Below are 26,741 nucleotides of genomic sequence, written 5' to 3'. Positions count from 1 at the left end.
TCATTAGACTTTCTCAACTGTTCCACAAGGACTAACACTTCCTCCACCATTCAAAGACACGAAAAGCACCCCCCAAGAGCCAAACGTACAGCAGCTGCTTTCAATGGGACACACAAAACCCGTGACACACACCAGACAGCGTGAACCACTCGGGATGTGACCAGACAAGAAGCCTGGACAGGCCTCGCCAGGCGGTTCCACAGGACGACTGGCTTCACCACACAGACAGGTAACGTGGGCGCCGACGGAAGAGACACAGTGTGGTCCTTTTTCCAGAGCCAAGAGACCCAAGTGGACTATTTCTGGGCTCTGTGATCCTGGACAAGTAATACCTCCTGTTCCTCACCTATAAAATGTGCCTGATACTGTGTACTTCACCAGGCTGTCACAAGACCAGTGTGACACTGTCTGAAGGCAGGAACACAGTGAAAGCTAGTATGACAGCCCATCGATGGCTCTGTGGTGCTGGCTCTGCAGGCACTGCCCGCCCCCCTCCCCAGAGCCCAACGCCGGCCCCAGAGCCATGAAAAACGCTGGTTGGTACACAGGGGTGGGTGCCGGCTGATGCGCCATCCCAGCCTGGTGCCCTGGTGTGAGCAGCTGTCCGGGCCATGTTGTGTGTGTCCAGGGGGTGGGGGACAGAGTAAGAACATATCCTTCACTCCCATCTTGCTGAACAACAGTTTCTGAGTTGGGGGAGAGACCTGCCCTGAGACATTTCCCCCAACCCAACCCCTGGGCAGAAGCGGGTGGGCTCAGTGCAGGCAGGAGGGAAGGCCAGTGCTGCCTCAAGATGACCATCTTGCTTCTCATTTAAATCTACCATGAAGGGTGCTTTTCTGTGCCTCTAAGTGCTGGGGCACTCTGCTGGCTAAGTCTTGTTGGCTGGCCTTTATAACAAATTACAGAAAAACATGGCACCAGTGAAATGCAACGGACAAACCTCAAAGCCACCACCTCCTGGGACTCTCTTTAGTGGGATAAAGAGATGAATAAACCAAAACACATAACTGCTGTGAAGAAAAATTGGCAGGCTATTGGGATGCAGAATGATGCAGGTTGTTGTTTAACATAAAGTAACTGGAAAGACGTCTCTGAGCAGGGGACATTTAAGTAGACTGAGCTCTGAATAGTCAGAAGGGCTTTCCAGGTTGGAGGAACGTTGATGCAAAGGCCCAGAGTCAAGAACACGATTGGAGTGTGTGAGAGGCACCAGAAAGCCAGTGTGGCCAGGGTGGAGTGAACACAGGGAAGAAAGACAGGAAGGGGCCCCGTCACACGGGCCACAGAGGCATTAAAAGGTAAGTCACTGGAGCTTCTGAACCGAGAAATGACTTTTAAGAAAGATGATTCTGGCTGCTCCGTGGAAGACACTGCAGGGCTTAAGGACCATGGCAGGAAGAGCAACCCCTTCGCCTGGGCCAGTGCTCACACTGCCCTGCCCGACAAGCCAAGGTGAGGTCGTGACGTGGTGCCCGTTTCCTAGTCCAGGCACTCGAAAGCTAGCAGCTTCACTCTTCATTTTGCAGCACCTCACTTCCCACTCATTTCCCATTTATTCCTCTGTAAACCCACACTGCCAGTAAGTCCAACTCTTCTAAGACCAGCACACTGGAGAGGCCACTGTGGGCTCCAGCTGATAGTCCACGCACATGAGGGCCACCCCAGCCGCTGAAGTGGAGGCATCTGCTGTGCTGTCGGCATCCAGGAGAGGAGGGGATGGGGCAGAGCCAGAGCAGCTAGATGGGGCCACGGCCACACCGGATGCAGGAGGGCAGACACATCAGACGCACGTTCCTGTCCAACCCCACGCAAAGTCATGGAGAAACAGTGGGGTCTTGTGATGATCTGTGATGCAGTCACACTGAGAAATGCCCAGCCTTGGGGCCCAAACCAACCTGACACGCCCTCTGAGCACCTGCAGCTGCTGTCCAGCTGGAGTTCCAACAGCAGTTGTAGTGCTCAGGCCCAGAACCTACTGATGAGCCAAGACAGGGCTCCAGCCACAGTCCGTAAGGGGAGAGGGAGGCCCGTGGCACCACTGACTAATTCCACTACTATATGCCAGCGTCGCTATATAAACATACAGACTCGTTCTGGCATTAATGTGAAGGATGAATTTACCCTATATAGGTTTAAACTCTTTGATCAGGGTATTACAAATGGTATTTTAAGTCAACAAGCAGAAAGTTTGGGGACAACTGTTTAGACATTTGATTAAAAATAAAGTTAGAAGGACTTCCCTAGCAGTCCAGTGGTTAAGACTTCGCCTTCCAATGCAGGGCGTGCGGGTTCGATCCCTGGTTGGGGAGCTAAGATCCCACATGCCTCGGGGCCAAAAAGCAACAGAAGCAATATTGTAACAAATTCAATAAAGGCTTTAAAAACGGAAAAACAAATAAATAAAGTTAGATACCTACTTCAAATTAAGGATGTAAATAAACTGCTGATATCATAAAGATTTAAACATAATAAGTAAAACTATAAAAGTATTAGACAGAAACAAGACATTACTTCTAAGATAAGTAGTGGAAATGCAAATAAATGAGATGCTGAACTTTACTAGTAATCAAGGAAACACATTAAAACATCAAAAAGGTATAATGAGGCCCTTCCCACAGGCATCCTCACTTCCTGAAATCCTTTCAACAGAAACAGAAGTACCAATATCCTAAGCACTTGAATCTGGGAAGAGCTTATTGCCTCTGCCCGCCCAGCTGGGAGCCCCAGGCTATCAACATGGTCTCGCTCAGGTTCCCTCTGCCCCTCCTTCTGGAGCTCTTGGGCCCTCCTTCTGCTTTTTTCTCCAAGTCCTCGGTCCCCCAAGACTCCTCCCTCTTGAGCATCAAGCAGCCTGAGGAAAACAGAGAACTCCTGTTAACCTATGAAGAACAAATTTAGTTTCCTTTTGCCTCAAATTCTCCTACTGAGTTTAAAAGTCTTTCATTACAAAATGTCCTATGAATGCATTTGCTTAGGGAAGGAACATGCTCTTTTGTGTTAGAGGAACTCTGCTGCTCTCCCGAAGCAACCAATTAAAATTGCACAATATTTCTGGACTTCCCTGGTGGCGCAGTGGTTAAGAATCCGCCTGCCAATGCAGGGCACATGGGTTCAATCCCTGGTCCTGGAAGATCCCACATGCTGCGGAGCAACTAAGCCCGTGCACCACAACTACTGAAGCCCACTCACTCTAGGGCCTGCGTGCTGCAACTACTGAGCCTGTGTGCTGCAACAACTGAAGCCCACATGCCAAGAGCCCGTGCTTCACAATAAGAGAAGCCGCCGCAATGAGAAGCCCGCTCACCACAACGAAGAGTAGCCCCCGCTTGCCGCAACTAGGGAAAGCCCGTGCACGGCAGCGAAGACCCGATGCAGCCAAAAAAAAAAGCACAGTATTTCTATCCCTACCACGAAGATTCAATATTATAAACCATAACAAGAGGTCAAAGGGTAAAAAAAGCTTATCTTTGTGACAGGAAGGCATTTGATAACAATCTTTCCTGATAGAAGCCTTTAGTATAAAAACATTTCCTTAACATGGTAAAAAAAAGAATATATCTCAACCGAAAGTCCGCATCATGCTGAGCAGTGCAGCAGCAACAGGTCACCCACAATGGTCACGAAAGATGCGGTGCTGAGCCGTCACCACCACCTACCACTGCTCTGGAAGCACTCAGCCCACATGGTGAGATGGGCTCTGGATAAAATAAGAGAAGGTGAGAAGGAGAAAACAAAGTTACCATTACTTGTATACGATGATCATATATATGCCTAGAGTATCCAGGGAAGCAACTGACATTTTAATAACTATCAAAAAACTGAAAAATTCAGAAAGGTGTTTGGTTACAGGGAAACAGGCAATTTATAGAAAGGACATGTGACTGTAAACATGTGAAAAGATGCCTGATCAGGGACATGCCAATTCTGATAACAAGATCCCACTCTGGATGCACCAAACTGGCAAAGATTAAGACATCTAACATTACAAATGATGGCAAAGCTATGGAATGGAATCTCAAACACTACCAACAGGCATGTAACGTGGCTTAAACACTTGAGAGGTCAATTTAGTGATTCCTAGTTCAGCTGAAGATATACATGCTACCACCCAGTGACACGACATTTAAATAAATACCACAGAAACCTCAGGTGTGGGGATAACTATGTCATCTCCTGTCCATCTACCTATCCATCCACCCATCCATCAATCACTGTTAAGAATATGATGATTCCTTCCTAGGATGGAATGCTACTGGGTCTTTTTTTTTTAATGAGGTAGTTCTTTGTGTGCTAACCTAGAAAACATCCAAATTGCATTATGGTACAAGATGTATAATTTTATTTGTGGGGAAGATTACATTGACACCCACAATCTCGAATATTCATAAAAACCTTTAGGGAGGGGCACATGTGAAACATCAGTGGTTACCTCTAGGGAGTAGGTGTGGGGACTGGGAGGTTTTATTCTCCGCTTTTTGGGTTAAAAGTATAAGCAGGTAGCATTTTTATAATTTAAAATATGACAAAAAGTTATGGGGTGGGGGGTGGTAGAGGAAACAGAACAGCAGAATGCTGATAACTCAGACTGTCATGCTATTCTTTCTAAACCTGCATAGGTTTGAAAATGTCCATAATAAAAAGTTTAATAATCATCAATGAAAAAGAAAACTCAATCTAGTCTGTGCCCCATGAAATGACTGTAGAAATAAACCCTGTATTCAATATTCACTCAGCACAAACATGTGCCCGGGAATGAAGATGGGTAGGGAGAGCCTCCAAGATCAGACACTGGGATTTTATGAGGTTCAGTCAGCTGAATTTTCAAATTGAAACCGATAAAAAGAAACACTTTAGCATACATGAAAATGCATCAAAACAGAAAAGTTCAAATTTCATTTTGAAAATCCAATACTCATTGCACACTGAGGTGCAGAAGGCAGAGAGAAAAGCCATCATGTACCCAGGGCTCAAGGAGAGATCAGCCAGGGGACCCTCAAAACAAAAGAAGTCAGACTCAGGCAGAGAACACAGACAAAGGTCCAGCAGGGCAGACTCCAGCTGAATATATTAATACTAAACAAGCTGCTTCTGAAGAGAGTAAACCCCAGGCCTGGGGAAAAGGCACAGTCACTGTGAAATAGAAACTCAAGCAATGATATGATAGGTGTCCACAACAGTTGCACAAAACAATGGGCAGTAATCAAAGAAGAGTGTGAAAATGTAACAGAGAAGATGGAGAAGTGATGTAATCCTGGAACCAGGAGCCGGAGGCTGCAGAGCCTGGGATGTTTATGTTTGAAACCCGAGGACAAAGAGCCAAGGATCAGGGCAGGGTAAGCGGAGTTCCCACGGTGTCTGCACCAGTCCTACCCATCCGCAGCCCTGGCCTAGAGCCCTTCCCTCCAGTCCTGCAACAGTGAACCAGAGTGAGCAAGCAGACATGAACAGCATCTGTGAGAAACCTCTAGAATAGTCGGTCTTCACCTTTTATGGGTCATATAGCCCTTTGAAAAAACTGGTGAGAGGACTTCCCTGGTGGCGCAGTGGTTAAGAATCCGCCTGCCAACGCAAGGGACACGGGTTCAATCCCTGGTTCGGAAAGATCCCACATGCTGCAGAGCAACTAAGCCCGTGCGCCGCAACTACTGAGCCTGCACTCTAGAGCCCGTGCTCCGCAACAAGAGAAGCCACCGCAGTGAGAAGCCCGCGCACCGCAACGAAGAGCAGCCCCCGCTCTCCGCAACTAGAGAAAGCCTGCGTGCAGCAACGAAGACCCAACGCAGCCAAAAAAAAAAAAAAGAAGCAAATAAAACAAACAAAAAAACTGGTGAGAGCTATGGATCCCACTTCAAATCCCAGAAAATGCACAAATGCTGCACATTAAGGTGAAGATTCCTAGACCCTCCCTGAAGCCGGTTAACTAGTTCTCTTTCTCAAAACGCATCGGAATAACCTAGTCTGGGTATCTCCAACATCCAACTGGGGGAAAAGAATTTTACAAGGAACCCAAGCCCACTCACACTCTGTGATGTGATGTGCTGGCCACCTCACCAGCTGGCTGTGTCCTCTGGCTTGTCTGGTTCTCCATCCTGACCTTCCTCCTCCCGCCACCGTGCCCAGCAACCGTTCAAAGCCAGCCCTCGCTGCTGCGCCCACCTTCATCTGCCTGTCCCCGCCTTGGCCCTGGCCTCTGGAGGCCTGCTCCACACCGACTCTCCCTGCTGCAGTCCCCTCAGCCTCCCTGGTGCGCTCCCACCCCCAGCCGGCTACGCCTCTCTACTTCTCACCACTGGCGTGAGGCCGGCGTCACTATGTGTCCCCTCTCTGCTGGGAACACACATCAGGCTCTCTGAGTGGTCCCGCGAAGTCCACAGTTTTTAGCTTTAAACTGAACCAGAGAGCACCCCCAGGCCTCTGCCCTGACTTGCGGGTGGCCTAGGACTCACAGCACACTTCCTCTGATGACAACTGTCAGAGTTCACAGCCATCAGGTGCCACGGTGCCATGGTGCCATGGTGAAGACAACAGAAGACAAGATCAAAGAGGGGTCAAAAGTGCCACCCAACTGCCACCCTTGTTTCAAAACAAGGTTTACATTATTCAACATGTTTCTAATTACCATCCACCTCCTCTCTTCTCTGGCTCAGACTCCCAGCTAAACCTCCCACTCGTCCTCCTGGCTCCCACAGCCTCTCTTCTCAGTTCCATGTTGGTGCTCCCAGGGTCCATCCTTGGCCCACGGTCTTCCCCTCTCTACACCTCCTCCTTGGTGACTTCGTCACATTCCTGGATTTTAGCGCCCTGCATACACTCGTGGCTGCCATGTGCTCTCCAGCCAGACCTCCTCTCTGACCCCCACACTCACAGTCAACTTCCTGCCGGCTACCTCCACCTGGCCGTCCTACAGGTACCTCAAGTTCCTCAAGCCCACAAAAAAAATACCTGCCCCAAGCCTCCTTCAGTTGCTAATGCCTCCAGGGACCCAGCTATCAAAGCTGGAAATCTGGAGATCATTCTTGATTCTTTCCCTCATCCCAACACCGAACCATGTGATTCTGCCACCTAAGAGAGTCTCTCCCTCTGCACCCTGCTCCCCACGTCTGCATTCAGGCCCTCATCTGCTGGCTGAGAGGCTGGCTGTGACTGTCTCCTGGTTCTGGTCCTTTCCCCTTATACCATTATTCCCCAGCCACCAGTGGGATGACCACAAGAGAGGAAATGTTCCAAGGAAGGCTGTTATGATTATCTTATTTGGGACAGAAGGGACTAAGTGGAGAACATTTAGGATGTATGGTTCTGAGTTATCTTTAAAGAGATCCGTAGTTCCCAGTATGTGGTGATACGTAAGAGGGTATGATAGACAGAATAATGGCCACCCCCCAAAGGTGTCTACCTCTTAATTCACAGAACCTGTGACTATGTCACCATATGTGGCAAAAGGGAGTTTGTGATTAAATTAAAGATCTTGAGATGGGAGAGTATCCTGGATTATTTGGGTGGGCCCGATGCATTCAGAAGGATTCTGAGGGAGACAGGAAGGTCAGAGTCAGAGAAGAAAGCATGACTACTGAAGCAGAGGGGAGGGAGGGACTGAGAGAGAGAGAGATGCTGACCAGGGCAGGAGGGCATGGTAGTTTGCAGATGCTATGCTACCAGCTTTGAAGATGGGGGAAGGAACCACTAGCCAAGGGATGCAAGCAGCCTCTCCAGGCCATTTGTTACAGCCGCGGTAGGAAACTAGCACAGAGGAATTTTCTTACACTCATGGCTATCACATGCAGCTCACCAAAAATCATCATCATCATCACTAAGCCCTGTGATGTGTCGGGATGCCAAAAAGAATTAAAGAGCCGAGGCCTGCATGTGTCTCTCACAGCCTTTTCTGTTCAGATTGTGACAATGACCATGGTGTGGATGATGCAGACCACATCCCTGTGGACATACCCTTGTCCTCTGTGCTACAGATGATCTGTGCTCATTCCCTTTGTCTAACAAATTTGAAGACCCTTCTCTGGGTTCTTGAGACTCTGAGGCTCATCCCCATTCATCTCAGCTTCATCCTGGGTCTGGGACTGCTCTGGCAGGGCCCTCAAAGGGCAGTCAGGAGAACCAAACTAAGACTCCTCATCCTCTCCCTGAAGTGTCTCAAGGCACTAAGGGGCTTACTACATGTTAATTCCTTATTGCTCAGGCTCACTTCTTTCACTATTTGCCTGTATCCTTATTTACCTAAATCAGGGTCTGGCTTACATAGGCCTGGAGACAAGGCTTATTCATAATTAGGTAATTATGAATCCAAGAAGTTAAAAACAACTGAGCCAACATCTGAGAGGAGAAAGAGGTACAGAGTGACTTTAAAGATCTAATCGCTTCATCCTACAGGTGACAAGACTGAAGCCCAGAGGGGTTAAATGACTTGGCTGATGTCACAGAAAGCAAGCTAAGACTGAGAATCCAAATTTCTCATTTTTCAGCCCCATAAGGAAAGGTAATGGCACTTCAGTAATCACTGATTTGAAGGTTAGAGAAAGGAACCTAGTTATCGCCTGACATTTAATTAACTAGCCCTCATTGATACCTCACCTACTAAGAGCACAGAAGTAAGTCTCAGTAGGCAGCAGGTTTGGGGCCTGTTACGGCTGCCAAGAGAGGCTGCAGAGAGAGGTGAACGGGCCAAAGAAGCTCTACCAGCGGAAACGTTTCCCAGGAAGGGGTAAAATGAAGAGGTGCCAACCTAAGTGGAGTTATTTATAGTCACACAACAAAGGGATGACTTCAATGACACCCCTGAGCTGGGAGAAAAGGCATTTCACAGATTTCCTAAAGATCAAGAGACTGTGTGTAATAGTTTGTCTGGAAAACAGCACGGCCCTCATCTGAGAACAAGAGCATGCCTGCCTGGCCCTGTTACTCTTGAGAAAATACATCTCCATTTGGAGGAGAAAAAAAAGTGGAGATGCAGGGAAAGTCAGTCAGAATTAATATATAAAGTCATAAAAATACACTTAAGCAAGTTATTATTTGTTCAGGATTCAGATGAGTCTAACTGGAGGCATGAAATATCTTTATAGACTCAACAGTAGATTTGAGTTTCTCCTTAATCCCTTTGGGAAGGATGGGATCAAACAGATTCTCCGTCTGGATCTGGTCACATACTGTGAGGGATGATGCTCTGCTCCTAGGGTTGCCAGGCAACTGACCGGTACGGGCCGGACACAGGAAGGCTATTTTGGAACAAGGGAACCCCTGACCCCAGAGGACCCCTCAAGCCTCGGCACCGAGCTCTGTGGGGCTTGCTGCTCCAGGGCTCACTCCGGCCAACATTTTGAACCAGGACTAAACGAATCCCAGAATCTCAACTACAGGAGTGGACTCTCCACAGCTCGGCCTTTATTTCTACCTGAGCCTCCTGGGAGCTGCTTTGACTTCCCAGAAAACACTTTTTTTTTTTTTTTTTTTTGCGGTACGTGGGCCTCTCACTGTTGTGGCTTCTCCCGTTGTGGACGCGCAGGCTCAGCAGCCATGGCTCACGGGCCTAGCCGCTCCGCGGCATGTGGGATCTTCCCGGACCGGGGCATGAACCCGTGTCCCTTGCATCTGCAGGCGGACTCTCAACCACTGCGCCACCAGGGAAGCCCCCAGAAAACACTTTTTATGAAGTCTGTTAGGATACTCTTTCCCTGAGGCTGGCCAAGCAACACGGCTCAATCCTCTTAATTCTATAGCCCAAAGGCTTCAGCTTCTCTTAAGTATGGAAAAGCAGAGAAGAGGGAGGAAATTACTAAACACCTAAGAAAGAAATAAAGAATCCCTGAGCAACCAGTGATAATGCTCCAGCTGAAGAAAGAAGCTGAATATATTCAAAGCCTCAGATATCACCTGGGGTTTACATTTCAAATCAAATGAAAATGGTCACAGTTGTTTACACACACGCAAACAGGGAAAGGGTCTAATTCTCTGAGCTTTATTCCTTCCCCAATCTGTAAAACGGAGATAATTTCTCCCTCAAAAAAATGTTGGGAAGATTAAATGGGCTTATGGACATTACGGAGCACCGTGGACATGGAATGATGCTCAGACTCCAGGAAGAACTGTTAGGAAACCCGTTACCCCTGAGCTCTCCTGCCACTCATTACAGACCTCTGCTACTCCCACAGGTCAAGTGTAAGCATAATGTGAATTCCAGAGACCACAAAGAAAACAGCGATACATGTAAATGTATAAGCACTCAGAACAACTAGAAGAAAATATGTGAACTTACATAACAGACATTTAGTGAACATCCTTCAAGTGAAAAAGGGTTCTTACAAAACAATGAAGAAAAGACCTAAGAGTGAGCAAAGGATATCAATAGGAAATTTACATAAAGAGTATACGGGGCCAATAAATATGCAAGAAGATGCTCGACTTCAGTAGAAATTGAGAATGTACAGATTAAAATAATACAGAACTGGTACCCCCTATCTTAGGGGGAAAAATCCACCCGAGGAAAATCTGGGAAGCTAGTATAGGAGTTGGTGCCCAATGCAAAGCCCCTCCCTGTGGTATTTAAGGATCTTAAAGCATTTCATTCAGCTCCCATCTGTTCAGCCTTAAGAAGGATGAGTCGAAAAGCCCTGCCCAGGTGACAGAGCTCCTGGTCAACTTTCCTGACTGTTTCATTCTTATATGTGAATAAGCAACCAAGAAACACCAACCATTTGTGGAAAGTCTATAACACGGAAAAGAGAAAAGTCAAAGCAAATGAACAGAAAAATAAGCAGTTCAGAGAATAAAAGAAAATGGGCAAGAGTGGTCCTTATCTTTTAGAGATACACAGGGAAATCCTTTTGGATGAAATGATATGATAACTGGGACTCCACACCCTCCAAACCAGGCCAGAGCCCTGCTTCGAGATTTTTCAAACTGGAGCTACAGTTGGTTCAGGAAGAGGAGGGAGGTGTGGGTAAGGAATACCCCTCTCCAATAGAAAGGCTGTGTAAATGGATGCCTGGGCATTCCTTAGGGCAGGAGAGAATGAAGCAAAGATGAGACTGATTCCCTGGGGCCCACAGTCTCTACCTGCCCGACTACTGACTGTTCACCATCTCCTTGGATTCTGTGAGCTACCCCAGGATCCCCTCAGTAAACCTCTTTTTTAGTGGACACTAGTTAAAAATGGGTTTCTGTTACTGGCAATAACATGAGTCCTGACAGCCAGTACAAGAGTCAGCCTGGAAGGTATGGTTTCAAAGAGGCTGGGCTAGCATTTCAGCTATTTCATATTTGATCCAACTAACATTTACTGAGCATCAATCACATGCTAGGCATGGTTCCAGATGCTGCAAAATACAAAGGTGAAAAGGACATGGTCTATTGATCTCAAAAAACTGCGTCTATCACCAGAGGCTTAGAGAATATAATTGAGGGAACTCTTGTTCCACCAGAAGTATCTAACATCTTTGAAGACAAGATGGAGACGAGTCAGTAGCATCTAACATCTTGGAAGACAAGTACACATTTTAAATGATCCTAGTTAGTTAAAACTAGTTGGCAACATAATCTAAAAACCTAGACATTTTAAGTGACTAACTAGGCACAAGTACAACAGAAAAAAAAGGGGAGCAGCAAGACCAACGACGCAAAAGCCAAAACGTGTTACAATCTCAATGGCAGTGGGAGTCTGATGATCGTGGCCATTGCTGGTGATAAGACAAACTCGAGACTTAGGGATACCGCCGAAACCATCTAAGAATCAGCGGCTCCAAAACGTCTGCCAGATGCAGAAAGCTGGGAGGTGAGGACAACAGAAAGGACACTTGTTTCCCTGCTGGGTTTTCCAAAGTCTGTTTCTAGGACAGACCTGGGAAGAATCAGATCTTCATTAAGTGGCAGAACATGCCAGCTCACAGCTCAAAATGTCTGGCAAAAAGCCACCGGGTGTCCATTTCTGGCAGACACTGACAGTCGCCAAACGAGAAAAGTCCTTTGGCTCACGTCTCAGCTCAGGAGACCTGCTAATACACCAATGTCCCCGCAAGACCTGAAGGCCAAGGTCACAGGGTCACGGTCAGTGGTGACGGCGACATTACGTCTGATACCGACTGGCTGTTTCTGACGGGGCAGAGACAAGAGTGTACAGATCGCTTGCAAAAGCCCTGAGATGAATGGGCCTTTTCACTGCCTTCTTCTCTCAAGCCTCCTTTGTAGGGAGATGGAGGAGGCAACAAAGGAGAGGTTTATCATCACGAGCCCGTCCAGCAGCTGTTTTCTTGTTGTCCCTTGTTTAACTTCTCTCAAGAGAGCAGAGCTATCTACCCAGCTAAGCAGGTGTTTAAGGCAGGTGATTTTGTTTCCATCAGTTTTCTGAAGTAACAGTAAACCAGACAAGAGGGTTATGTCATGTAGTCCTGGGGAAACCGCAACCCCGAGCAGCTAAACCCTGGGTGCAGCAGGCCCGGGCGTGCCCACCCCCTGCTGCTCTGAAAACCTTCCGTCTCTAGTTCTTGGAATACTTGGAACTTAGCAGTCACCAACCATTCCCACCCTCGACATGTGGATCGTCTTTAACAATGTGTTAGATGGAAGGTGAGGTTGGAGGCTTTCAGGTTTTGGGGAGAAACCAGATTAAGAAAAGCATTATCTTCAACACCCAGATAAACCATTGCATTAATAACTATACTCACAGCTTCACGTTCCACGCTACTGTGAGGGAGGTGAACATATACCATGAAACATTTCCGTTTTCAATTTTAGGCTTAAGGCTTCCCAAACCTATGAATCTAACCTCCAGCCCTGCATGGACCTCCCTTACTTCTGTGATCTTCTCTGAGAAGGCCCACAGCACGTGCCTTCCCCCTGCACCACAGCGGCCCATCAGCTCCAGGAAGGAGGGTTTCTCTTCTCACTGTAGGCGGCACTAGTCACTGGGGGCCGAGGAGAAGAGCCCACCTCCTCACACAGACGGCCCCCGGCTTATGATGATCTGACTCATGACTTCTCCACCTTATGATGGTGCAAAAGCGATAAACGTCCTGCAGAAATGGTACCTGAAATTCTGGATTCTGATCTTTTCCCGGCCTAGCAGCATGCTGTCCCAGTGGCTCTCATGATGCCAGGCAGCAAGTCGGAGCTCCTGATCGGCCCCGCAATCCCGAGGGTAAACAAGCGACACGCTGACAGCCGTTCTGAACCCAGACAACCATTCTGGTTCAACTTTCAGTACAGTGTTCAATAAACTGCATGAGACAGTCGACACTCTATTATATAATAAAACCAGGCTTTCTTTGGGCTGATTTGGTCCAACTGTAGGCTAACATCAGCGTTCTGAGCACGGTTAAGACCAGTGAGGCTAAGTTAGGGTGTTCCGGGAGGTTAGATGTATTAAATGCATTTTTGACTTATGATATTTTCACCTTACGATGGGTTTATTGGGACATAACCCCACCGTTACAGGGACGACCTGTACTAGACAAAATCCTGAAGCTCTTCATGCATCAGCCCTTCCCTTACCTTTAGTTTTCTCCTACTGTAGAGCCGTGCTCAGCAGGAGCAAACATTCGGCGACACATTTCTTTCTCTTCATCCATGTAATCCCTGTAACAGCTGCCGGTAGAAATACACGGTAGTTAGAGAAGGGCTGTCTCTGTGGGAGGTGACACCTGGTGGCTGGAATTCTCCACTCAGTTCCAGAAACACCGAAACTTCAGCAGGCCTTACACGGAATCAGGAGTGGGTGGAAGCAATGCTGGGGGGTTGGGGGTGGGGAGATGGGGGAGGCTCCCGAGGGCTGCTCAGGAAGCCCTTGGACAAAAAGCGCACCATCTGCAGAGATGGCAGCCTCGAAGACCGGGAGCCGCTGTCAGTGAGGCTGCCCAGCAGAGACCTGCCGAGCAACACCTCACACTCAGAGACCTCAAACTTATCTTGAGATTTTCCTGCTAAAGAATGGTCAGACTCCAAAATTTCTACACCTAACTTGACAGGATATTTATAAATACCAGAAAGGAAATTGCTAGAAAGTGTTAAAGGCCTGAAATGCAAACAATCGGATCCATATAAGAGGTACACACACCTCAGACCTTTTTTAATGGCAAGAAAGCTTTGACTAGCAATCTGGATTAAACATTTAAAAATGTTAACAGGAGTAGAAAAATCTCATCAGTAGGGGCTTCCCTGGTGGCGCAGTGGTTGAGAGTCTGCCTGCTGATACAGGGGACACGGGTTCGTGCCCCAGTCCGGGAAGATCCCACATGCCACGGAGCAGCTGGGCCCGTGAGCCATGGCCGCTGGGCCTGCGCGTCCGGAGCCTGTGCTCCGCAGCAGGAGAGGCCACAACAGTGAGAGGCCCGCGTACCAAAAAAAAAAAAAAAAAAAAAAAAAAATCTCACCAATACAGAGGAACAAAAGAACACCAAACAAACAAACAAACAAAAAACCCCAGTGGTTATAATATGAAGTGATGGAATTATCGGTGATTAACTATGTTGAAATTTCCAAAGTTTTCTACAATGAACACGTAGCTTCTACAATCAGAAAAAGTTAGATTACTTCAAGGTTGGTATCAATATCACCTGGGTAACAAGAGCGCCACCCTAGGGTATGAGTAGACTCGAAAGAGCCATTTCACATCAAACCACGATCTGCAGTCAGTTGAGAACAGCAGTCCTCAGTTGGTGGCGAGTAGGGAAGAATATCTGAAGAACACTGCCCTTTCTGAAAGTCACACTGGCCACCTCTTCAGGGTGCTTACTTCTGGGGGAGGACAGGGAGGCGGGCGATGGTCCAGGCATGTGTGGTTTGGAGGTCTGTCCTACAGCTGCCCTCCCCCCACCCCGCCCCCCCACGGCCTGGGAGCTGTGGGTCAGAGTGCCGAGCACTTCACAAAGCCAGCTCTAGGGGGCGCTGCCTCCCAGCACAAGCCTGGCAACATCAAACAGGCCTACACCCGAGCGGGCAGGCCAGAGTGGCAGCCACACCACACGTTCCTTCCTCTGTTTCCACTCCTGCAAACACAGGTCTCACCTGGCCAGTTTCTTCAGCTCGTTATTGATGTCGTGATTGAAGGGCTGTTCCTTCTGGGCTCGGACTAGAAAATCCCGGGCCTTCTGATACTCAGTCATGAGGAGACAGGCCTGTCAAAAGGACAAAATTTTAAAAGCACACTTTAGGAAAGACAGCACTTCTGCAGTGCCCAAGCTGAACACCACTGCTGCCTTTCTTCGGGCATTCATTCCCAAGTCCCTGCCCTCCAACTCACCTGTCCACATCGGAAGAGGGCCTTGGTGTTCTTTTGGTCAATGATCAGAGCCTGCTCTCCATAGCGCAGGGCCATGGTGGGTCGCTCCAGCTTCAGGTACGTAAAGGACAGGTTAAGGAGAACAAGCAGCTTGGCGCTGTCCACCAGGAGTTGCTCTTCAGGGGGTGCTGATCGCCGGTGGAGAAGCAAAAAGGCCTGTGGAGAAGGAAGACAGGAGGTCAAGAGAAGGTGGTCTTATATATAGCAAACCCTAAGAACACACACACACACACAATTAGTGCTAAAAAATGAGTTTAGCAAAGTTGCAGGACACAAGATCAATATATGGGAGTTAGTTGTATTTCTTTACTCTTGCAATAAATAATCCAAAAATGAAATTAAGAAAACAACTCCATTTATAACAGCATCAAAAAGAATAAAATAAGTGGCAATAAATTTAAAGTGTAACACTTGTAGACTGAAAACTATAAAACATTATTGAAAGAAATTAAAGAAGATCTAAATAAATGGAAAGACATCTCATGTTCACAGATCAGAAGACTTAATACTGTTAAAATGGCAAGAGTGCCCAAATTGTTCTACATTTTCAACGCAACCACTACCAAAATTTGCAAAAATGGACAAGCAGATCTGAAAATTCATACAGAAATTCAAGAGATCCTGAATAGCCAAAAAACATTAAAAAAAAAGAAAGAACAAAGTTGTAAGACTCATACTCTCTAATTTCAAAACTTATTAATTACCAAGCCAGTGTGATACCCATAAGGACAGACATATAGATCAGTGGAATAGAACCAACAATGCAGACTGAGAATCCAGAAACAAACCTATATATATCTAGAGTCAACTGATTTTCAACAGGGTGCCACACCATTCAATGGAGAAAGAGCAGTCTTTTCAACAAATGGTGCTATGACAAACGGATGTCAACATGCAAAAGAATGAAGCTGGATTCCTACCTCAGACAGCATACAACAATTAACTCAAAATGGACCACAGACTTAAATCTAAGAGCTCAACTGTAAGACTCTTAGAAGAAAACACTGTTGTAAATCTTTGTGGTCTTAGATTAATAATGACACTGAAAGCACAAATATCTAAAGAATAAACTGGACTTCATCAAAATTAAAAGCTCTTGTGCTTCAAAAGCCACTATCAAGAAAGTGAATGAAGAAAATGACTGAATGCTGACTGGTGTTTAAGAAAAATTACTATAGGGACTTCCCCGGTGGTGCAGTGGTTAAGAGTGTGCCTGCCAATGCAGGGGACACTGGTTCGAGCCCTGGTCTGGGAAGATCCCACATGCCACGGAGCAACTAAGCCCGTGTGCCACAACTACTGAGCCTGTGCTCTAGAGCCCGCAAGCCACAACTACTGAAGCCTGTGTGCCTAGAGCCCATGCTCTGCAACGAGAAGCCACCACAATAAGAAGGCTGTGCACCACATCGAAGAGTAGCCCCTGCTCGCTGCAACTAGAGAAAGCCCATGTGCAGCAACGAAGACCCAACACAGCCAAAAATAAATAAATAAAATAAATAAATTAAAAAAATAGTGTATATATGTCAATCCCCATCTCCCAATTCATAAAAAAAAGATATATGCACCTTACATTCACTGCAGCATTATTTACAGTAGCCAAGATATGGAAGCAACCTAAGTGCCCCAAAATAGATGAATGGATAAAGAAAACGTGGTATATATACACAATGGAACATTATTCAGCCATAAAATAGAACGAAATCTTGCCATCTGTGACAACACGGATGGACCTAGAAGGTATTATGCTAAGTGAAATAAGTCAGAGAAAGATAACGTCTATTGGTATTTCCCTCCTCTTCTAACAGAGCCTCCATTTCATTCAAAGCAGCAATGTACTAATTAAACCACACTTCCCAGCTTCTTATACATATACAGCTAAGGGGAAGTGGACATTTACCACGGGTCTGGCCAATGAGATTTAAAGGGAAGCTGGGGTAGGAGGAATTCTGGAAAGCTCTTAATATAAATAAACACACCAGACTCTTCTCCCCTCCCTTCCTCCTGCCCAGATGACCACATGATGCTGCAGGTTGAACTACCATCTTGGGGGAAAATAAAAAGAACAAAAACATGCTTAAGAGCAGCTGAGCAGAGACCTATGGAACCTGAGTCCCTGATGGCTTTGTGGAACTGCTGTGCCAGGCTTCGACTGCCTCCTTTCTTTCTTTAAATTTTATTTATTTATTTTTGGCTGCGTTGGGTCTTCGTTGCTGCACGTGGGCTTTCTCTAGTTGCAGCGAGTGGGGGCTACTCTTCATTGTGGTGTGCAGGCTTCTCATTGCAGTGGCTTCTCTGGTTGCGGAGCATGGGCTCTATGGTGTGCAGGATTCAGTAGTTGCAGCACACGGGCTCAGTAGTTGTGGCTCACGGGCTCTAGAGCGCAGGCTCAGTAGTTGTAGCGCACAGGCTTTGTTGCTCCACAGCATGTGGGATCTTCCCGGAACAGGGCTTGAACCCGGGTCCCCTGCATTAGCAGGCGGATTCTTAACCACTGCGCCACCAGGGAAGCCCTGACTGCCTCCCTTCTTATGTGAGAAATATTACGTCTCTAGTTTATTTGAAAAACTGTTTTTCAGATTCTGTGGTTTACAGCTGAATGCAAATCCTGAATGTTTAGTGTCACTATGCAAGTGAGACAAAAATCAGAACACCCCTAAACTCTAAACTCTATCCTGTTTGCCTCTAGAACTTAGGGTGCAAAGTTTGGCACACAGAAAGTGTTCATAATATTTGCTGAATGCAGTGCAAGGCCAACAGTGAATTCCTGTCAGCAAAACCTCCACAGGAAGCCAAATCACAATCAGAAGCTTGGTGAGAATGGAGTCACAATTAGATGAATCTCCAGTCAGAGAGACATGAAATGAAGATGGCAAATGGGGTGGAGAAGTCAATAGGTAGAGAACCCTAAACTAGAAAGAGAATTTTTAAAAACTTTTTTATTGAAAAACACACACAGTTAAGTACAAAAGTAAGTATCCAGCTCAGTGAATTTTCAGTCTGAACACACCCATGCAATCACATCCAGATCCAAAACCAAACATTACCAGCTCCCCCAAACCCTGTGTCCCCTCTCCTAGTCTTTAGCCCTCTGGCATGCGGATTTTTTTTTTTTTTTTTTTTTGCGGTACGTGGGCCTCTCACTGTTGTGGCCTCTCCCGTTGCGGAGCACAAGCTCCGGACGCGCAGGCTCAGCGGCCATGGCTCACGGGCCCAGTTGCTCCGCGGCATGTGGGATCCTCCCGGACCGGGGCACGAACCCGTGTCCCCCTGCATCAGCAGGCAGACTCTCAACCACTGCGCCACCAGGGAAGCCTAAGGCATGTGGATTTTTAAGCAAGATTTTTCTTAACAGCTGTATGTGAGGAGTAGGGACAGAGACAAAAGCCTGTACCTTTTTTTTTTTTTTTTTTTTTTTTGCGGTACGCAGGCCTCTCACTGCTGTGCGGCATGTGGGATCTTCCCGGACCGGGGCACAAACCCATGTCCCCCGCATCGGCAGGCGGACTCTCAACCACTGCGCCACCAAGGAAGCCCAAAAGTCTGTACCTTTTAAAGAAGGAAGTTTCCAGGGTCTAAACTTGTACCTTAAAGCAGTCTTACCCGTTTATATCTCACTTTGGCATCATAGAAATGATTTTGGCGGAAAAGGTAGTTGCCAAACTCCCGTTCAGTAGCTGCCACTTTCAGGACCTTCTGAAGTGGAAACTGATCCTGCTGCTCCTGAGGATCAAAGACAAGGTCACCAGCAAGGAAACTGAACGCCCCAGGGCCGCAATGCCAGCGTCATCACAGCTGTCAGCTGCTCCTTTAGATCAGGAACCGCTGTTCACCGCCACGTGTGTGCCGAGCGCTGGGCTAGGTGGCTCTGCAGAAGTCACCTCTGTGAATCCCAACAGAAGCCACGGCAGGTCAGTGCCATTACTGCTCCTGTTTTACAGACTAGAGCCAAAATGAAGTCTACTAGTTTAGTCCTACCCAGAGATGCTCCCTAAAGAGGCAGTTTCTCATAGAATTAGAAACTGATGGAACTTGTCAAGCACAAAAGTCAAGTATCAGGACAACCACTCACCCAGCAAGCATTTAACAGGTCGTGGTCCACCCAGGGCCCTGCTGGTCTTTCTGGCCATGAGGCTCTACCCTTGGTACACATCAGAATCACCTGTAGAGCCTCTTTTTAAACAGATGTCCCAGCCCCATCCCCAAAGATTCTAAATCAGTACACAAGAGTTGGGACCCAGGTTATCTGCAAGAACCTCTGCTTTGTGGAAAGATGAGAAAAAGGTAATATCTCTCACTTGAGGTGGTGACAGTTTAGCTGGGGAGATGTCATATACAGATGTGAACCTGGGGTGGACATCTAAGGCCACATGTACAGCCAGGGTGAGACACCATAACAAGGAGTGCATGTGACTGCTGACAATCAGAAGCCCTGTCTCTACGGGATGAGTTAAGTGAAAGGCTACAAAGGAAAGGCAATTTTTAAGTTATGAAGACAGAGGCCATCTGTCCCAGTTTGCCTGGGATTGTCCCAGTTTACACCCAATGTCCTGGTATCCCATCTGGTTAACAGTACCTCTCACTCTCAAGGGTCCTGGGTTGGACAATAAATCATATGATCACTTTAGTTAGGAGCTATCAGTGCTTGACTTGCTGGGAACCAAACAGCGTTGAGAAACAAATGTTCCTTGTCTTTCAGGAAGAATTGGCAAACAGTGACTGAAAGGTCATTTCAGCCTGGTGGTCCATAACAAACCCTTGGCCTAGCACATGTACCCGCACACAAGAGCCAGCAGAACTAAGACAGACACATACTAACAAGTGGCCGGACACTCCCCTGCTCCCCACCACCACACAGGAGGCTGGGGCAGAATCTGGGGCTGAGGATCATCAGCAGGGCAGGATAATTACCAAAAACACAAACCCATCCCAACTCTCTGTCAAGTGCTGACATCTGTGCTCCAGAACTTACGGCTGAGAGGACACAAAACTTGTCTGACTCAGCAGAATCCAGAAAGTCAAGCAGCTCGATCTCAAACAAGACAGTGGTGTTTGGGGGGATGAGGGGAGGACAGCCCAGCATTCCGTAAGCGTAGGTTGGTTTGAACAGAAACCTGGCCACCTCTCCTCTCCGCATGCTCAGAAGGCCCAGCTCCATGCCCCAAAGTGTGATATCTGGAAGAAGGGACGAAAAATACACGGTGGAAGCTTGCCCAGTATCCTGTCCCAGTGCTATCCATTTCCTCCCCCTTCACGTCCACATCTCTCCACAAGTATCCCAAGCCTTCTGCACTGTTGTCCCAACTCACTTCTCAGCCTTGTTGCCCCCCACCCCCCCACTCCAGACTCTAACTCCTCCAGGCTCTGCAGCATTCTGGCCTCTACATCTCTGTTCACGCAGTTCCTTCTTCCTGCAATGTTGTCCTCCTCCCCCAAGGCCCAGCTTCCACCCTGAGTGAACCCTTATTCCAACTTCAGGGCTCATTTCAAATGCCCCCTCTACCATGAAGTCTTCCCAGCTGGAATTAATTGTGCCTTCATTAAGCACTCCCATAAAACACTGCTTATGCCTCCCAGGAGCTCCATGAGGTTAGTTGTCTGGAGTGTGTCAATCTCCACCATACTGGCCCCAGCCCTTCTAATCAGAGTGTGTCCATCTCCACCATACTGGCCCCAACCTTTCTAAACAGTGTGTCCATCTCCACCATACTGGCCCCAACCTTTCTAATCAGTGTGTCCAACTCCACCATACTGGCCCCAACCTTTCTAATCAGAGTGTGTCCATCTCCACCTTACTGGCCCCAGCCTTTCTAATCATCTGAGTACATCCTCTCTGTTCACCCTGCCTTGTAAAAGGGTCATTCAATAGATGTCTACTTAGTAAACTAACAAGAATGTGGCACCCCATGTTTAAGTCAGGATGCAAAGGTTACCTTCCTTGCCAGGCAGGCCATCTCCCAAATACCTAGGTCTCAGGGGGAATGTGGGAGACAACGTTTAGCAAAACCCAGCCTCAGAAAAACCAACTTGAAGACTCAGTTCTCTGGACAGCTTTCCAGTCCTAGGGCACTGCCCTGCATCAGTTCCCCAAGCTGTGGCGTCTTTTCCAGCTCCTTTTCTGAACTTACCCTCTCCAAGTTTCATGAGCCGAGGGGTTTTCCTAAAGCAATTGGAATCAAAAGGCTTGTCCATGTGCTCCAGATACCCAGAATATTTCACTAGGACAGAAAAAAGAGACAGTGGGAGGAAAACGGACCAAAGGCACTCACGCCTCCACATCTCATCTCTTTGTCACACAAAAGCAATGTGAGTACCAGATGCCCTTAAACTGTCCCACACCCTGAGCGATAGGAGAAACCTTTGCTCAACGTCTGGATGCCGGCCCTTTGGCTCTGAGGTTGAAGAGCTGGGCTGGGGGGCCTCCCAGAGCCCCTTGTTCACGGTGGTCTCACACAAAGGGGTAGTGAGTTCCCTCGCTTATCCCTTAAAACCCGAGGAACCGCCAGCACTAGGGCATCGCCAGCCTCCCAAGGGCAGACGGCACCCAGGGCTGCACGACATACCGAGCACCGAAGCGTCCGGTGTCACCAGCTCTCCAGAGCCCTCTCGGATGACATCCTTCAGCACGCCCCGGTCTCCGGAAAGGTCCAGCATCCTTTGACTTAACCGCTGGTACGGAGACTTGTGGGGAATGAAACAGAAGATCTCAGAGTCCTCAGCTGACACCCGACTCCGGCGGCACCGGCTCCTGACTCCCCAGCGCCCGAGCCCTAACCTGGCTGGGAGTGTCGTCCCTTTGCAGGACTCCCGGGTTCCGGGCGCTGCCCCCCATCTCCGCGCGGCCTGCCTCTCGATCCCGCTGCCCTCCCCCAGCGGAGACTCGGTCTCCCCTTTATACCCTGGCGTCCGCATCCCACGGCGGCAATCTGTTTAGGGACCGCGAGGAGGCGCTCATCGCTCCAATCCAACCACAGCCAAACGCCTGCGGGCCCACGCCGGGGCTGGGTGCTGGGTGCTGGACCACGCGCCAACGGATGCCCGGCAGGGCACGTGACAGGGCACGTGGTGGGGGCGCAAGGAGCTTGATCCCGCGCGAGTTGAGGGCTCGCAGGGCATGACGGGAAACGTAGTGAGGACCCACGGAGCATGACGGGACACGTGGAGCAAAACTGGGCACATTATGGGGGTGCGCAGAGCAACATCAGGCAGCCAGTGAGGACGCGAAGAGCATGACGGGGGCCCGTGGCAGGGGCGTGTGGTGGCACGTGGTGAAGGCGCAAGGAATGGGACACGCAGGTGGTGCGGATCAGCAGTGGGGCACATGATGGCTAAGCTGTGGGCACGTGGCCGGCAGAACACGCTGGTGGGGACAAGGCCCCAGAGACGGCGGGCTGCTGGAAGGGCCAGGCCTCACAGCCGTGGGTTATTTCCACCCTCTGTCCTTCTCCATCGCGTTCAGGGGAAACGTAGACGCAGATAGGACTTTAAATTCAAACTGCCCAGTTCCTGAGAAAACAAGGTGATGGCCCTCACATTCCCAGCACCGGAGCTGCAAAATCTGCTGCACCTGCGCTCTTGTGGCGCAAAGGAAGAATAGCCCTGGATTCCATCCCCTCCAGCCTGTTCCCTGCGTCCTTCCACTCTTGCCAAACCGAGGACTGGACGCCTTTGGGTATTCTCTTTCTCCTGCACCTGCCTTGCCTTGACTACAGATCATTTCCTTCCGCTTATATGTGTCCCCAAATACCCCGCCTTAAACACGCCTCCCTTTGTCCCAAATGTCCCCGCTGCTACGGGTGGTCTCATTCCTACTCTCCGTGGGAAAAACTTCTCAAAAGGGTTGCTGCACGGGCTTTCTCAGCTATCCTGTCAACACCTCCTTACCCTCCATTTTCTTTTCAGCTCACTTCAATACCACTTTCCCCTGTTCCACACCACCATTCTTCTGTTGTTGCCAAATCCATCAGATGCCTCTTTGTCCGCAGGTTACTGGACTTCTCAGCATTTGATGAAGCTGACCTGACTGACCTTTAAATGCTTTTTTTCTCTTGGCTTCTATATTTAGTTTTCTTTCCTTCTTGCAATAGAGGACCACAAAACTAGCTGTTTAAAGCAACACCTATTTATTGTCTCACGGTTCTGTGCATTAGAAGTCTGACACCAGTCTCACTGGGCTAAGATCAAGGCATCAGCCTCACTGGAGGCTCTGGGAAAGAATCCACCTGAAAGCCCATTCAGTTTGTTGGCAGATGCAGCTCTCAGCCTGAGGTCCCCATGTCCTTGCTGTCAGCCAACAGTGATCTTTAGCTTTTAGAGGCTACTCTGTGGTCCTTGCACGTGGGCCCCTACATCTCAGAGTCAGAAACAGCATGCCAATTCCTTCTCAGGCTTGGCGGGAATATTATCTGATTGATATTTTTATAGGCTTTCCTCCTCTTCTGCTGCATCTCTCTCTGAGTCCAGACAGGGAAAGTTCTCTACTGTTAAAAGGTCATGTGATTAGATTGGACCCACCCAGATAATTCAGCTCCATGACTGTGATTACATCTTCAAAGTCCCTTTTGCCATGTAAGGTAGCGTATTCACAGATTCCAGGAATTAGGGCATGGGTATCTTTGGGGAGCCATTCTGCCTGCCACACCTTCCTGGTCACCACATCCTCCTGATTTTCCTCCTACCTGTCTGGCTGTCCCTTCTCAGTCATCCTCCTCTTCCTGACCTCTAAACATTAGCAACCTCAGGGCCCTGTCTGTGGACCCCTGCCCTTCTCTATTCCCAGTCCCTGAGAGAGCCCAACCATTCCCAGGTTTAAGTATGTGATATACCAGGCCAGCCTAGAGCCTCCCCTGGGAACCAGAGCTCTAGGTGCCTGTGTCCAGTTGACTTTTTCAGTGGTTCTCAAAGTGTAGTCCCCAGACTAGCAGCATCAGTGTTGCCTGGGAACTTATAAAAATTGGGACAAAATTGTTGGACCCATCCCTGTACTCCTGAATCAGAAAGTCTGGGGCCTGGGCCCAGAAATTTCTCTTTTAACAAGCCCCCATGTGATTCTTGTGTCTGCTGAAGTCTGCAGACCACTGGGCTACTCAGTTGCTTCCCCTGGTCGTCCTCAGTCAGGCATCTGACTCTGGATTCTCCCGTCTGCCTTTTTCACCTTGATCTCCTTGGCATCACGATCCACCCGCCCAAGTGCTCTAGCCACTATGATCTATTATCTACACAGAAGCTAGAGGGATCTTTTAAAAATATAAATCAGATCATATTCCCTTGCTTTAAAAGCCGCCAATAGCTCCCACTGCCCTTGAAATTAAATCCAAACCTTTGCCCTCGTCTACAGGGCCCTCCCTGCCAACCCCTCTGACCTCATCTTCTGACGTTCCCTCTGGCTTAACTGTGATCCAGCCACCCAGGCCCCCTCTCTGGTGGATCTCACAAATACGGTTGACCCTTGAACAACAGGGGTTTGAACTGCGAGGGTCCACTTATACGCAGACATTTTCCAATAGTATATATTACAGTACTACACTGTCCGTTACTGGTGGAATCCATGGGTGGAGAGGGCTGACTCTAAGGTATATGAGGATTAACCCCACACTGCTCAAGGGTCAATTGTACTGCACTCTTTCCAGCCTCAGGCCTGTGCACTTGCTTACCCATTGCCTGGTCTGCCCTCCTTTCAGGTGGCTGGCCTCTTGGTATCCTTCAGTTCTCAGCTCAACCATCCCTCCTGAAAGATTGTCCTGCCCCCTTCTAGAATGCACCTCACAATCCTGCCACTCCGTCTCCCTCTTTCTTACCACGCCGTTTACTTCCTGCATAGCATTTAACGCTATTAAATTATCTAGTTTATTTATGGCCTCACCCTACTCCTACCCCCACATATTATCAAATCCAAAAGCACAGAAGCCTTGTCTGTTTTGTTCTCTAATGGGTCCCTAATACCCAGCCTAGTGCTTGACTCATAGCAGGTTCTCAGTAAATATTTGTCCAATTCAATAAAATTGGCTTTCTACCTGCCTATACCAGCCCTTGGTCTAGCTTGTCACTGGGGTAGAGACCTCACCCCGCTGACAGGCATGGGTACTTAGGCCTGCAGGGGTAGTGGCCTGCTGATCCAAAACTCCTTGTTTCTTAACGCGTCTGGAGACCCCTCACCCACCCCTGTCTTTTCCATTCAGTGAGCTCCCACCACACAGCCATGATACAAATAGTAGAGTATGACCATAATATTTATTAACTATACAACAAAATGACATTGAACTTCGAAACCTTCGAAATAACCTTAATAAAAATGTTTGTAATTCAACCATATTGAGTAAGAGAAGTTGGACACAAAAGAATACATGCTATGTAATTCTGTTTATTTGAAATTCAAAGCCAGGCCACATTCATCTGTGATGATGTAAGTCAGGATAGTGTTAGGGTTTCTGAATGGGGGACGCATTAGGAAGCCTCTGGGTGCTGAAAATGTTCTGTATCTTGATCTTTTTCTAAAAGGTTTACCAGTTTATAGTAAAGGATACAGATGAACGGCCATATGAAAAGGTATATAGGGTGAAACCTGGAAGGGTCCAGAGTGCAGGGACTTCTGTCCCCGTGGAACTGGGGTGCACCACCCTCCCAGCACATGGACGTGTTCACCAACCCAGAAGCTCCTCTGTATCTTTTTTTTTAAAATAAATTTATTTAATTTTTGGCTGCGTTGGGTCTTCGTTGCTGAGCGCGGGCTTTCTCTAGTCGCGGTGCACGGGCTTCTCATTGCGGTGGCTTCTCTTGTTGCGGAGCACGGGCTCTAGGCATGCGGGATTCAGTACTTGTGGCACACGGGCTTAGTTGCGGCGCACGGGCTTAGTTGCTCCACGGCATGTGGAATCTTCCCGGCCCAGGGCTCGAACCCATGTCCCCTGCATTGGCAGGCGGATTCTTAACCACTGTGCCACCAGGGAAGTCCCGCTCCTCTGTATCTTGACCTTGTGAGTGAGTATACACATATAATTTGTACCGCAACTGTGTACTTAAGATTTGTGCACTTTATAGAAGTTATACATCAGTTTAAAAATCTAGGTAACTAAAAATACCTTCATTATTCTAGAGAGAGAGAGGGAGAGATTGAGATTCAGAAAGAATTGTGTCAAGGCACAAGTCCACTCCCGTCTGGGGTCTGTGAGGTATGAATAGGTACCCAGTCCCTCTGTCTCTGCCCCTCCCCCATGCCTGGCCAAGGCGAGCACCTGAGTATTGCCGCTATCAGAGCCGGCCAAGCAGAGGCTGCCTCCCCGGTCCCGTGATATGGCCTAGTTCCACCTGATTCTGAGTGACCTTGAGGACACCGGGGGTGTTTCTGGGAAAGGGGAGGAGGAAAGGAGCAGAGACTTGGTAGAACTGGTGTCCAGCTACAATCCCCAGATCTCTGCACCTGCTGTCCCATCCTGGGGAGAAGAGAAGGCAGAGCAGATCAAGTCGA

General features: G+C 48.3%; 1 protein-coding gene across 1 annotated transcript; it reads right to left on the bottom strand.

The window, feature by feature from the left end:
- Positions 1–13,496: 13,496 nt before the first annotated feature.
- FKBP6 (FKBP prolyl isomerase family member 6 (inactive)) lies at positions 13,497–22,109 on the bottom strand (the record flags this gene model as incomplete). The annotated part of the gene is made up of 8 exons (XM_082645365.1): positions 13,497–13,587; positions 15,007–15,116; positions 15,242–15,436; positions 18,881–19,000; positions 20,250–20,452; positions 21,406–21,495; positions 21,841–21,958; positions 22,053–22,109. The coding sequence occupies 8 exons, from the start codon at positions 22,107–22,109 to the stop codon at positions 13,497–13,499; spliced, it is 984 nt and encodes a 327-aa protein (XP_082501491.1).
- Between the last annotated feature and the right edge of the window lie 4,632 nt (positions 22,110–26,741).

This window comes from Mesoplodon mirus (assembly GCF_964341445.2).
Source record: "Mesoplodon mirus genome assembly, chromosome: 15".
In the NCBI taxonomy this organism is placed as follows: Eukaryota; Metazoa; Chordata; class Mammalia; order Artiodactyla; family Ziphiidae; genus Mesoplodon; species Mesoplodon mirus.
Note: the sequence above shows the minus strand (reverse complement) of the source record. Positions and strands in the feature narration are given on the sequence as shown.